Source organism: Leishmania donovani, chromosome 29, assembly GCF_000227135.1.
Source record: "Leishmania donovani BPK282A1 complete genome, chromosome 29".
Taxonomy (NCBI): Eukaryota; Euglenozoa; class Kinetoplastea; order Trypanosomatida; family Trypanosomatidae; genus Leishmania; species Leishmania donovani.
The window spans coordinates 353,478-367,068 of NC_018256.1; the positions used below are offsets into that span (position 1 = coordinate 353,478).

At 52.7% G+C, this 13,591-nt stretch overlaps 6 protein-coding genes across 6 annotated transcripts; all 6 read left to right on the forward strand.

Moving 5' to 3' along the window:
* Positions 1–1,368: 1,368 nt before the first annotated feature.
* Positions 1,369–2,727, forward strand: LDBPK_290970 (hypothetical protein, conserved; the record flags this gene model as incomplete). The annotated part of the gene is made up of 1 exon (XM_003862466.1): positions 1,369–2,727. The coding sequence occupies one exon, from the start codon at positions 1,369–1,371 to the stop codon at positions 2,725–2,727; it is 1,359 nt and encodes a 452-aa protein (XP_003862514.1).
* A 1,062-nt stretch (positions 2,728–3,789) lies between these two features.
* Positions 3,790–4,437, forward strand: LDBPK_290980 (hypothetical protein, conserved; the record flags this gene model as incomplete). The annotated part of the gene is made up of 1 exon (XM_003862467.1): positions 3,790–4,437. The coding sequence occupies one exon, from the start codon at positions 3,790–3,792 to the stop codon at positions 4,435–4,437; it is 648 nt and encodes a 215-aa protein (XP_003862515.1).
* A 509-nt stretch (positions 4,438–4,946) lies between these two features.
* Positions 4,947–5,879, forward strand: LDBPK_290990 (signal peptide peptidase, putative; the record flags this gene model as incomplete). Its single annotated transcript, XM_003862468.1, has 1 exon — positions 4,947–5,879. The coding sequence occupies one exon, from the start codon at positions 4,947–4,949 to the stop codon at positions 5,877–5,879; it is 933 nt and encodes a 310-aa protein (XP_003862516.1).
* A 577-nt stretch (positions 5,880–6,456) lies between these two features.
* On the forward strand, positions 6,457–7,965 carry LDBPK_291000 (hypothetical protein, conserved; the record flags this gene model as incomplete). Its single annotated transcript, XM_003862469.1, has 1 exon — positions 6,457–7,965. One exon carries the CDS (start codon positions 6,457–6,459, stop codon positions 7,963–7,965), a length of 1,509 nt encoding a protein of 502 aa, XP_003862517.1.
* A 2,018-nt stretch (positions 7,966–9,983) lies between these two features.
* Positions 9,984–12,146, forward strand: LDBPK_291010 (ABC transporter-like protein; the record flags this gene model as incomplete). The annotated part of the gene is made up of 1 exon (XM_003862470.1): positions 9,984–12,146. The coding sequence occupies one exon, from the start codon at positions 9,984–9,986 to the stop codon at positions 12,144–12,146; it is 2,163 nt and encodes a 720-aa protein (XP_003862518.1).
* A 545-nt stretch (positions 12,147–12,691) lies between these two features.
* Positions 12,692–13,219, forward strand: LDBPK_291020 (A-1 protein, putative; the record flags this gene model as incomplete). The annotated part of the gene is made up of 1 exon (XM_003862471.1): positions 12,692–13,219. The coding sequence occupies one exon, from the start codon at positions 12,692–12,694 to the stop codon at positions 13,217–13,219; it is 528 nt and encodes a 175-aa protein (XP_003862519.1).
* Positions 13,220–13,591: the final 372 nt, after the last annotated feature.

Consider the following 13,591-nt stretch of genomic DNA (forward strand, 5'->3'; position numbering starts at 1 on the left):
CCATCCATCTGGTGGGCATGGTGTCGCCGCAGCTCGAGCGCATCCCCGCCCCGCGCCTCACACTGCCTGCTGGCGGGGGGAGCCTGAGCTACCCCGAGGGACGCACGAGGTGGGGACCGGCGCAATGTGAGCCGCTGTGAGGCGGCCTCCGCTTCGCAGGCCGGTAGTGTTTTGAGGCAGAGGCCATGCTCGGATGACGGAGTCGGCGCATTGCTGTAGAGCGTGTGCACGACTGCTTTGCGCCACGCGATGGGGGCCTGCGACATGCCGGGTAGAGTGTTGTCGAGCTCACGTTGTGTGGCGGAAAGTGGGATCGCAGATCTTTGCGAAAGGCGTTGCACTGTCTGAAGGAGGTTGTGAAGAGTTTTAAGGTGGTTGTTCGCATGGGTGGTGTCGTGGTGGAGTGAGACGTAGACTTGCTGTGTGTGTGCAAGCGATCTGGTTAGGAAAAGGTTGGAACCGTTGTGCTTTTTATATGTTTTTTTTTTTTTTTGCTTTCGAAAATGCGGTGTCTTTTTTCAGCACGGTTTTTTTTCGTTGCACTTTTGGCCGAGTGGGGGCTTTGTTGTGTAGCTGATCACATGGTAGCCTTAGAGCTGTGTTGAACATCGCTGACTTTCTTGTTTTACGAAGCACCCAGAAAGATGTTTTTTGGAAGACTTCTTTAAGTGGGGTTTTTATCACTGGTGTTCTTCTCTAGGGCGCGAGAGATTCTCAACAGTGTGCTGAGCATGTGTGAAGAGCAGCTGGCAAAGGCGAATTGGGTAGTTGCTGGGCGAGTGATAAACGGAGAGCGCATGGATGCTGGCAGGCGCTTTCCGACGATGAGGAAAGGGGTATGGAAGGGTGACTCGAGCTGTAAGAGGACTTCGGACCTGCTAAGCGGGACGGTGGTAGAGAAAATTTCTAGTGGAGTACGGCGGGCTCTATCATGTACGCCATCGTGTGGTGTATTTCGGCTATTGTGTGACATGGGGTGGAGCCTTTGCGGGCGCGAGGTGTGGTCGGGTCGAGTAGCAGCTTTGAGGCATGCTGCTTACTTGAATCTGTGACGTACAGTTTCGATTATCGTTTACGAAGTAGTTTGTACGGCTTAGAGTCGAGGAATGTGCTCACCTCAGTATGTAAAAACAGGCAAAAAACAAGCAATATTGACAGCTTCCGCATTCGGCAGTATGGAGGCGTACAGCGACGATACGTTATGCATTGTGTGCTGACAGGATTACCTCTGACCTCTGATGTAACTTGTGACCTCTTTTTCAATCATCACATTTTTTCTTTTCGACTCCTGTTCTTTCAACTGCGGTGGAAACAGTAGCTGAGAATTCGAGTCCAGGGAACCCTCACTGCACATTCTGAAAAAGAAAAATGGCGGCCCTCGCGAGCTGCGGGTTCGGGACGGTAAGAGAGTTGCTCAAGCGAATAGTGCTAGGTCAGGCTCTTGCATTCCTCAACTCCCTCACCGGCGTCTCTACCACGAAGCTCGTTAACAGCAACGCAAGCTATCCTGTGCTTCAGTCTATCACAGCATACGCATTTATTTTCGCGTTCTATCTTCCAGCTTTTCTCTTTATAATATACAAGCACCGCGCTCAAAGATTTTCAAACTTTAGGTTTTTAAATCGTTGGTGGAAGTACGCCATCTTGGCTGTAATTGACCTTGAGGCCAACTACGTCGTAGTACTTGCCTATCAGTACACGAACATGATTTCCGTTCAGCTGCTCAACTGCTTTACGGTACCATGCGTTATGGTTATGAGCTTTTTTGTGTTGCGAATGAAATTTGCCGTCACTCACGTTATTGGTGGGGTGATCGCGATCGGCGGACTGGTGTTTCTAATCGCGCTTGACGCTGATGGACTTTCTCGCAGCGAGCGCGGGAGTCAGGAAGTTCTCGGGGACATCTTGTGCTTGATTTCAAGCTCTTTGTATGCGACAAGCAACGTGTTGACAGAATGGTTCGTGAAACCATCAAAACCAGCCTTCATCTTCAACTGCTGCGGTGGAAACGGGAGTGGTGAAGCAAAGGATGAAGTCACACAGGCATCACCCTCGACCGACATTCAGGAGCCCTCTAGCATATTTCCAGAGGAAGGGGAGATATACGCGGCAGAGGATCACACGAAAGTCCCCGTTTTCATTCCGGTTGTCGAGAACCTGGCAATGATGTCGTCGTTCGCCTTGCTTTTCTCAACGATACAATTCTTTGCAGTGGAGTGGAAAATGTTCAAGCCCAATCGCAGCTCCTGGACAGGACAAGACTGGCTGTTTCAGATGGTGTTTGGTGTCACAATGTTGCTGGTTTACACCGCCATGCCGATAATCTTCATCATTTCTAGCGCGGCTTTCGCCAATATATCCTTGCTGACTGCTAACATCTACGCCATTATCTGGAATGTCACCATTTTCAAGATATATCCCACTAAACTGTTTTTTGTTTCGTATGTCATTATTGCCGTCGGCATCTTGTTGTACAATCTGACGGACATTGTAAGAATCCCGTTCTGCGCCCGCTGGAATTACCCTTGTGGTGATCCGTTCAAGGAAAATGGAAACGAGACGGAAACAGACGCAGAAGAGCAGGTGCATGAAGCAGCCGAAGGGCTTCCCCAGCGCGAAGCAGGGAGCCCCTCGAACGAGTCTGGTGGTGGAAAGCAGGGTGACGCCACGGCAAAATCGACATGCGGTGTCAGTACCCAACTACATGAGCAGCAACGCGAGCATTGAATTTCCTTTTTTCGTACTGCTTAATCTTAACAGCAGAGTTCGCAGTAAGGCATCGTACTAAGAACACTGATGAGGGAAAAAAGTTAGTAAGGGCATTGGCATATTGTGCGACAGCTACTGAATGTGTGCGGAGCGGGAGGAAAAGTACCTCTCTCGCTTGCGTTTCTAAAGGAGAATTCACCAGCGGGAACATGCGTGACGAGGGGAGGGCATAGCACCTAGAACCTAGTATTTGAATGCACTTCTTTTCTTGTCATCCCCGTAACTCTCAATCGATGTCTTCCGTCTTTTTTTCTACTAGCATCTGTTTCCAACCATTTTCCATCTTTTCGCCTTGCCGGTGCTGATTTTACGATGCGGACAGTCGACAAGCCTGTTTTTTTTGTTATCGGGTCTACTGGGAGTGGCAAGTCGAGGGTGGCGATTTACCTTGCTCAAGAATTGAGGCGAGTTCACAACTACAAAGATGTTGTCATTATCAACTGTGATGTTTATCAATGCTACACTGATCTTCCAATTTTGACTAACAAGCCCTCAGCGACGGATCTTGGCGGAGTGACCCACCTTTGCTTAGGGCTCCTCAGCAGCGACGGATCTGTTATATGTGACAACAACGGTGGCTCCGTGGAACAACGCGAGTTCTGCCACGAGGCGCAGATACAGTTGACAGGCAATGCCTCTTTCAATGTTCACTCGTACGAACGCATAGTGACGTCCTTTATAAATGGTTTCTTCCAGCGACACGCAGATGGAGCTGTAATCATTTGTGGTGGGACCTGCTACTACGCTCAAGCTCTACTCTTCGCTGACTCGCTAGTATACGATCGTGAACAACACGCTCTATGCTCTTATACTGATTCAGACGCAGAGGACGGCTTGTGGGAACTCCTGAGCGCGGTTGATGCGGAGGTAGCGCTGCGATATCACCCCAATGATCGCCGTCGAATCAAGCGGCTACTTGAGATCTATGATTCCACGGGGCAAGCACCATCAGCCATCTTCGATTCCCAGGCATCAAAGCTGCGATTTGATAGCAACGCGCTCTTTATTGTGTGGGTCCGAATGGAGCGTGAGGTTTTGGACGACTTTCTGAACAGGCGCGTTGACTTGATGCTTCAGCGCGGGATGTTGGGCGAGGTCAAAGCATTTTGGCTGAAAAACGGTCGGAAGCTCCCGCATAATAGTCTCTCCGGGGCGATTGGATGCAAAGAGTTTTCCCAGTTCTTTACTAGCGATAATCCGTCACTAATCTCGAGCAGCGATTGTGAGAACGCAGTCGCACAAATCAAGTCGAATACTCGCCGGTACGCCCGACAGCAGGAGCGATGGATTCAAAACCGCCTTCTTCCACTTTTGCACTCTTCTTCCTTGAAAGAGGCACCGACTCACTTTGTGCAGCTATGGGTACAGGAGGGCGTGGACGCTCTGCCTTCTGTTCAAAGGACTTTGGATACTTTTTTAGGGACATCCCCGGTGCAGCCTCTCGCAGAATCGCTGTTTCCATTAAAGCAGCAGCTGGCTTCTCGCGAGCCAGTTTCACAAAAGGAGTGCAAAATATGCAAGATTCTGGTCTACGGTCGCGGTCAGATGGTGATACATCTCAAGTCGAAGCGTCACCGAGGTTCTCTAAGACGTTTGGCACTGGAAAAGGAGCACAGAGAGAAGTACGGGCGCGAGCTGCCACCCCCAAAGAGGAAGCGGAACAGTTGAGGCTTTCTATGGCCATGCCAGGATCGAGTGTGAAGCATTCATACCAGGCACTGCTATGCATCGAAGACAAAACCAAGTAGCTAGGTGGCAAATAAAAAAAAAAATGGCAGCTAGATAGCAGAGGGCAGTGGCTTGCTCTCTCGTTTTCATACCAGCAGCATTGCAGCCGCAGTGGCTGTGCATGCTGCCTTGAAAGCGGTCAGGGCTGGAGCGATTGAACGTTTTTCAGCCCTCGAAAATGAGCCTGCCGTTGTGGCAAGGTGCACGAGTCACACATCCGTAGTTTCACTTCACATTGCATTCACTTTTCCCTTTTTTTTCTTGGCACTTGCTTGCGTTCGTTTCCCTGAGATTCTCTCAGCCTTCTTTATGCGGTGCTCTGCATTCCTTGCACTCAGCCCTTCATTTTTTTGCGAGGCGCAATGCCGCAGGTTTACATCGCTCTCACTTTTTTGGCTACGTGCGCCATCACCGCAGTGGCGGTAGGGGCGCTTCGGTGCAGGAAGGTGATGATGAAAGGGAAATCTGACATCGCACTCCAAACAGACGAGGCGCTGTCAATGCCTTTGAATGGCTCTGTCATGCTGTTTTCGTTGTACGTTTCCTTGCGCTTTATTCCTAAGGAATACTTCAACATCCTGATTTCCTTCTATCTTAGCTTGATTAGCGTCTTCGCTCTTCACATGCTCGTGAAAGGGTATATCAAGCCCAATATTGTCACCGGACTGATCTGCGTAGGAACCGGGTGCGCCAGCTTTTTTGCTCAGAACTGGATCGCAAGCAACATACTGGCCTTTTCTATCGCCGTCACAGCTCTTGAAAGGCTTCCTGTGAATGGGTTCACGACCTCTTTCATTCTGCTGATTGGCCTCTTCTTCTACGACATTTTCTGGGTTTTTGGGTCGGACGTCATGCTGATGGTGGCGACCGGCATTGACGGACCAATAAAACTCGTGTTTCCTCAGACGATCTTTGGCGACTGCTCCAAGAAAAGCCTCCTTGGACTCGGTGACATCATTGTGCCTGGCCTTTTTATATGCCAAACGCTGGTGTTCTCGAAGGACTATGTGAGGAGGGGAAGCCTGTACTTTGCCACGTCGATGGTCGCGTACACTCTGAGTCTTGTGAACACTATGGCTGTTATGCTGATTTTCCAACATGGCCAGCCAGCGCTCCTCTTCATCGTACCATGGCTTCTCGTCACATTCTCTGCTGTCGCCGTGTACAACGGGGATGTCAAGGCGGCATGGAGCTTTGATATACTTAGTGTCTTCACAACCTCTTTAGAGAAGCCAGCGCGGGGTGAGCCGCATGCAGAACAGGAGGTATCCCTCTCCGCGTTTGTCTGCGAAGCTGTTTTGGATCTTTTCGGATTCGCAAAGGAGGAGGCGCCGGCGGAGAGCGAGACGGCGGAGGAGTCGAAGAAGAAGAAGGAGGCGTAGGAATGAGGAGACAGAATGTCGACGCGCGATGGATCACCTCCGCACGCGTGGTGCCCATTCCTCCATCCGTTTTTTTTTTGCACATGGGCGCAGCTAACTGAACAAAAGGAGCGAAATCGTGTCGATACCAAACTAGAAGCCTGTCCGCAATGGCACTGAGGGGCTGGGATATTTCCACGGTTTGGCGAGCGCACGAGAATCAGACATAGACAACTACGAACACACGCGGCGTAGACCTGGAACGAGCACCTGCTTCAGTGCCCTTCATAAGGCAGCTGAACTGCCGTGCACGACTCGCTGCTTCTGCCTTTTCCTTACACCATCTTGATTAAGAGGCCCTTTCCATTATATGTTGACTCTCGCCCTCGCCCAATGGTGCAGCTTTGATCGTGACCGCTAGATAACATACACACAAAGGAAAAACACATTACACTCTCAAAATTCTGATCATAGTCACATACTTCCTCTTTTTTTACACATCGTATTCGCACCCATCGCGATTCTGCACCACTGCTGCCTCATTTGCTTGGACTTTTCTCATCAGCAAGACTTCTGCTGGATAGCGGGTGGCGGGCAAATGCTGCGGAATACCCTTGTACGCCGCGCCAATGCGCAGGTGGCAAAGTCGACAGCGAAGGTGTCTAGCGCGTCCGCCCAGCGAGTCGCGAAGAAGCCACCATCAAAGGTGAAGTACTACATGGGTATCGCCTACGAGGGCCTGCGCCACGTGTATCATGGGTTTCGACTTTTCTTCATCAACACACGCTTGGCCTGGAAGTACTCGCGTCAGCTGAAGAAAGGTGTCGCTCTCACGAGACGCGAGCGACTTCTCTTGGAGAGCTCAACTAAGGATCTATTGCGGCTGGTGCCGTTTAGCTTCTTCATTGTGGTTCCTTTTGCCGAGCTTCTTTTGCCGGTCGCGTTAAAGATGTTTCCTGGGCTTATTCCGTCGACCTTCGAGTCGGAGTCCCAGGGGCGCAACCGCCTGTACGGCGACGCGATGAAGACACTGCGTGCTCGTCAGCGCGCGATGGACTACCTGTCTGCCACAGCGTTGGCCACGTTTGACAAGGAGCAGCAGGAGGTGATCCGACGTGCCGTTATGGGCGACTCAATCGCCCCCAAAGACATCCGTCTGGTGGCGCCGTACTTTGGCCGTGATGGGCCGTTTAGTGTATTCAAGGTTCCGGACAACATCGTAGTTGGTCTCGGTCGGTCTGTTGGGGTCTACAAATGGTATCACTCCCTCCTCCCCACACGCGTGTTGTCTCCTATTATGCGGCGCTCGATCATCCGCCGATACCACGAGGCTCGCGAGGATGACCGGCTCATCCGCCTGGAGGGGCTTGACGGCATGAACAACGACGAGCTTGTCAAGGCCAACCAAACACGCGGCATGCGGTGGACAGAGGGAACTGAGACGCTCCGAGTACAGCTGGAGTGGTGGAACTCTCTGGCGCAGGATGACAGTGTTCCATACAACACGCTCTGGTGGATCAAGCCGACTCGGTATAGCATTCGTAAGTCCATGAACAACTTGCCAGTCGAGCAGCGGCGGCAGCTTTTAGGTATCCAGAATCTGCCAGAGACGGTTCGTGCGAGTCTCGAAACGTTATGTGAGACTGTCGACACGATGTCTTCCATTAGCGACGAGCCAAACAGCGCAGACAAGCTTGTAGAGAAGATTGAAAAGATCACCTCTTCTGCTGAGAAGAGCGACTCTGACATTGGCTTCGAGGGTCTGCAGGAAGCCGTCGGGGCCTACCTGACGGAAGAAAACGTGAAGAGGATGTTCGAAAAGTTGAGCAAGAAGAAGCTTCCTGAGGAGAGCGTGGTGGTCTCGGATGTCATCGAGTGCATCGGTCAAGAGACGCACAACTCTAGCCACGTTGTGTCGACAGTGTTTGACGCATTCGACTACGGCGCCGGCTCAAAGCCCATCACTGAGAAGGCTCTTTTGGGTATCGGCGCACGTTGCCGAAAGGCTGTGAGGCCGCCGCCCGCGCCGAAGGCAGCAGAGGAAAAACCAAAGAGTACATCCACGGAGGAAAAGTCCATAGAGGCGGCACCGCCTGGCAAGAGGTGATTACATGCACGCACTATCCTTGGAGGAATCACCTATATTAAGCAAAAGAACAAGAACGAATAAAAGCACCATCTGCTGCTTCTCTTCGCTTTGTTGTCTTTTAGCTCCTCTACCAAATGGCTACCGCATCACACCAGCTCGACCCACTTAATCTCATGTGATAACATATCGGTGTGCTCTTTCGTGCGCTCTTTTCGTAGAGCCCCTTCTCCCCTCTCAGCCGCAGTAAGATAAACGGGGAAAGGCCGAAGACTGGGAATTCAAAAGACTTTGTTACTTTGCTGTGCTCCTCTTTTCTCGCCCTTCTTTTTTCGCTATTGCTCCTTTTGCGTCACCCATGCCTTGCTTCCCCCTTTCCTCCTTTCCTTTGCTGTCTATAGTTGTGGATGACATTGATGTGATTGCTGTGATGTGTGCTTGTGTCTGTGAATACTTACGAGAGCGTCATGTATACACTCCGTCCAACACACCTTTTCTTTTTTTCTTCGAGAGGGAGAGGGAAGAGTCCGAGCACGTGCCCGCGCGCACCGTGGCGCCGCTCGATTTTGTGTTTTTGTGTACGCGACGTCTGCGGTTCTGGGAGCCACAGACAGCGTGTCGGGCGAGAACAGGGTGACTGTCAGCTGTCGTAAGGGAGTGCTGCGAACTATCTATGTCGGTTGCACAGCTGTGGTGTTTCTTGAATGCGACAGCGGTGAGGAGGTTCCACTTTTGCAGTCCCTACAAGCATGCCTTGCTGCCCGTCGCGCGTTCAGAAGAAAAAGGCGCTTTGCGCGCTGCAGCATCTTCCCTCTTGTTCTACCTCTTTCCCTCTTCAAGCCGAAGCTCGGCGGAATGAGAGCGTTGCGCTTGCTGCTGTTGCGTTGCCATTGCCGCCAGATGTGTGGCCCCCCTTTTCGGCCCTCTTTGTGCTCATTCACCTCCCCCTTCGCGACGGTTGTCGACTGAGTCTGAGCGGACTTGAGCAGCGGTGCCGAAACGGAGACGCGCTCGGAAACTGTGCTGACGGTGAAGTATCTCGGCACGACGTGTGGTGAATGCATGTGTGATGCCACCACTCCTTGGCCTACCGTTTTCATCCTTGCTTGCGTTGTGCCTTGGCTTCACTACGCTGCACGTCGCGTACACGTCGCGACCGTCATGAGACGTCTTCTTTCGCACTCTTCTTTGAGAAATAGATGATGAGGAATGAGGATTTTGAATTGCGACCACTCCTCTCTACAGCCTTATCTTCTTTTCTGGCGCCTTCTTTGACGTGCTGGGGGAAGGCTATGGAGCTCATCCCCTCAACCCCTCTCCTAAACCCCTTTTCTCACTTTCACTATAAACGCAGTGTTTTGGGTTGCTTTGTGCTGGGTGAGCCTCAGAACATAGCAAGGAAAAAAGAGCAGAGATCGAGTGCAGCGCCTCGCTTCTGCTCTCAAGTGCGCGTGTCTTCCCACCTCATCCTTCGTCCTTGCTGTTGCTCTCCGTTTCTGCGCTCCTATGGGCAGCTGTAAAGCTATCTTGCCCCTTCTTCTGTCGCTTTGGTCGAGGTGGAAAGGAGAACGACAGAGAGAGGGACGATGCACAAAGGAGCAGAGGGCGCCGCACAGAAGGCGCGACAAAGAGCACCGTCTTTCATTGGCGTGCCGCCTGGTGCGCATCATGTTGCGTGTTTCACTTTAACATATCTCTTTGTATTTACAAACAACAAACGAGCTTTGATGAAACTACCGCGTTGCCTTGTCGGCTGTCTACAGGATGAGACTCTCACGGATGGCACACATTACAGCTGAGGCGCGGCGAAAGAGGTATGTTTCTCCGATTTGTTTCTTGGCTGTAGGTAAACCGCTGCGCGCTGCCGTACTTATGCGTCAATGAGTGACGCGGAAGTCATTCCAAACACTTCCGTGGCAGGTGCTTGTTTATTTTCTTTGGCTGCAAGGAGAGTTAGTGGCAGCATACTAGCATGCTTTCATTCAGATCGCTTCCCTCTTTTGTCCTCTCTCCCCAGTCCGATTCGCGCATATTCTTGAATGATTTTCGAAAGCACGCCGTTAGTGGGCAACCCCACCGCGAACTCCTACCCATCTGCCGACGGGCGATTGTATGGGCGAAACTTTAACGCCGATGACTATAACGCCGAAGTGCGAGGGCAGCGCATGAGGCAGTACTATCACTCTGTGTTTCGCTCTGACGGCATTGACGTGGCTGTGCGTAACGTCGCCGTGGTGCAGCGACCCTGGCTGCAACGCTTCTATCCCAATGGGCGTCGCGGTCGTATTTGCTGCCAGGCTGTGTCTGCCCAGTTCAGGCGAGGGAGGCTGCACGTGGTGGCCGACGTGGACGGTATTGCTGCGGCGTCGCTGATGACGGTAATAGCAGGGCGAGGTGCACAGGCGTCAGGGGATATCTGGGTCGGTGATGCGGCTGTCGACGCGCAAACTCGACTGCGCCTCATTGCCTACGTGGGGGCAGAGTCCCTCTTCGTCCCTCTCCTGTCAGTGAAGGACAATTTGTGGTTTGTGGTGCATCTCCACTGCAAGGAGCAGCGCACTTGGACGCGAGAGTTGGTGCTAGCAGCCGCCAACTTCGTCAGTCTCGATCTCGGCAAGAAAGTCGCAGACCTCTCACAGTCGGAGAAGTTCCGCTTGCAGGTGGCGCTTGAGCTCGTGCTGGACCCACCGGTGCTGTTCTTTTCATACCCTTTCGACGCCATGGGTCTGGTAGAGCAAAACGAGTGCACCCAGCTTCTCTCCCGACTCTGCGTAGACGTGACGAAAACAGTGGTGCTGAGTACGCGATCGATGCCCATGCCCCTGCACAGCGCTGCCGACACACTCCTCCTATTTGGCGCTGGGGGAGTGGTACTGTTCTCCGGGAAGTGCCAAGACGCCATATCATACTTCAACTCCCTTCGCATACCGAGGCACATACCGCAGCCGCTTTGGAAAGGAGTGCTGGGTCATGGCGCGGAAGCACAAGCTGCCGAGGAGGATCTGCGGACTTTCCACGCGCCATCGCTCCCCCCTTCCGATTCCAGCCCCTTTTCACAAAGGGGTGTGAAGGCGCCAGAGAGTCGCTTGTACTCAGTCATATGCACGCCGCCGCGACTTTCGTCGCGCGTTTTTCTGATGGACGTCCTGAATGACACGCCGCCGCCGCTCTACTGCCGTGCGGCTGAAGGGGGCAGTGCGTCAACCAGCGCCGTTGTGGAAGTGGCGACCAGCGGAGACCTGATGGACTTGGCAGTGGAGTGGGCCGAGAGTGAGTCGCAGACCATGTTCTACGCCGCCAAGTACTACGACTCATCAGTGCATGCGGCTCTCCTTTCGTCGCTGGACCCTGTCAACGCTCGAAGTGTTGCCACAACGCACACCTCGCCTCCCCCACCCCGTGCACTACCACATGGCGTCTGGCGTTTTGGTGTGCTGCTCAGGTACACGCTAAAGCAGATTCCGGCGGATGCTGAGCTGCTGTTGGGCGTTGCGTTCCTTTCCATCGGGCTGATCGTTCTCACTGTGGCAGTGCACTCGCAGCCAGAGAATCAAGGCGGCATGTACAACATCCGCGGGCTCATCTTTATAGCATTTGTGCTTGTCCTTTTTTCAAACCTTGCCGCGATCGAGAGCATGCGTGATCAACTCCGCGTTGCACTTGGCCACCGGAAGCGCAAGCTGTACGGGTCTCTGAGCTTTATCGTGTGTCTCTGCGTCCGCATTGTGCTCATCCGCAGCGTCTACTTGGCCCTCTTCCTGCCATTTGTACTATTTGTCTTGCGCTCGTCTTACTCGCTGGCCATATTGGTTGGCCTCGTCACCTGCACCCACGCTGCCTTTCAGTATTTGGTTACTCTGCTTCCCTCGCGGCGGTGGGTGACGTGGGTCTCGTACGCGTACTTTGGGTACAGCATCATTTTCTCAGGGTTTCTTCTGAACCTGCGCACACTTCCGCCTCTTCTCGGCGTTCTCAGCATCCTGCGCTGGGGATACGGTGCCGTGATCTATACTTGGCTGCATGGTAAATCATTCCAGTGCGACGGGGCCGGGAACACCTCCTACTGCTACACCGGCGACGACTATCTTGCCGTGGAGGGACTGGAAAATGAATCTGTCGCGTCTTCCGCCTTGATTCTCGCCGTTTTGGGTGCTTCCATGATGGGGCTTCTACTTGTCTTGTGGTCACTGAGGAGTGTCTAGTCCGTTTGAAGTCCCTGGCGCTGCTCTGCACGCATCGAAAAATTGCACTCGAGTATACGTAAAGGGATGGAACGCCGACAAAGCGCTTGCCTTTTCAATTTGCGAATACGTGAAGCGAAACAACGCTCGCAGGCGCTTTCGACCCCCTTCCTTTTGCTTACACCAAATGACTCCTTGATGCCGTCATGCATCTGACCGCGAAACAGGGGGGGGGCGATGGCGAGTGTGCCACAGGGCCATCACAATCGATGCGTGGTGTTTCGAACTTCTCCTCGCTTATCCAAGTATGCATGTTGTCCAAACCATTTGCCGTGGTGCATCCACTTCATTTTTTTTTTCGTTTTTCTCGACACCTATTCTGCTTCGCGTACTTCTTTTCTTCATAGAGGTCACTGTTACTTGTTCGTCATCTGGGATCCCCACTGCTTCTGCAAAGGCTCAAGGTTTCATTGACAAGAACCCATTGTTTCCCAGGAGGGGCGCACGCTACCCACTGTCAGAGCACTCGTTGCCCCTCCGCAGAAAAAAAGGGCCAGCGGTGCAGAATGGACGCCGCCAGGAAACGTCACAGAGGGAACGCGTCAGAAGCGGCAGCCAGAGGTGATGAAGATGACTCGGCCGCGATCCCCGGACGTGAGGCACGGCACCAAGTGCACAGCAGCAAAAGCGCCATCCCTTTCACGTCTACTCCCGAGGAAGCGTGTGGGGATGAAAGCGACTACGCTGTCCTGGTGAAACGGAGCACGGCACTGTTGGCAAAGCTCGGCCAGCGCAATGTACTCGACAACTGCGCAGCCCAAGAAACCAGCAGCACGCAAAAGGAGGCAACACAACCAATGACACTTCCGTGTAGGTTTGAGAATCACAAGTTCAGCTTGTACGGTGTTTCTTGCTCCGCTGGCTCTCTTGTTTTACCCTTTGCCACGGCTGCGTGCATACAGCCCACAGAGCTGGCTCATCGCTCCACCAAGTGCACACAAACGGAGTCATCGACCACTCTAGAAGCCCGCAAGAAGCTGCTAGCTACGGAGTTGAGTGAGCTCTACACACTGTTGCATGTCTTTTTCTCGTGATACGTTCGCGTGCTCGCGAGTTGCTTTTTTCCCCTTGCTCTTTTCTTTTCTTCACGGACATGCGCGCTGATGGAAGGTTCTGCTGTACTGCGAGCACCACTCTCTCTGCTCATTGATTTCACTGCTGCTGCTTACGGCTCAGACACTGCATCGATTCCTCGAACTCACAGTTAGCGATTCAAGCCGTGCCTGCGTGCATCCTCGCACGGCACCTGGCGTTGTTGTGCTCCTTCACCTCGGGACGCTTTCTCGAGATGTCAGGAATGTTCTTTCCAGCACACGTTAACTGGTGGTGGCTTTATAATAATATATGTATATATATATTTTGCTAGCAAGTACCGCAGATCTTACGCCCGCGCCATTGGTTCTCCT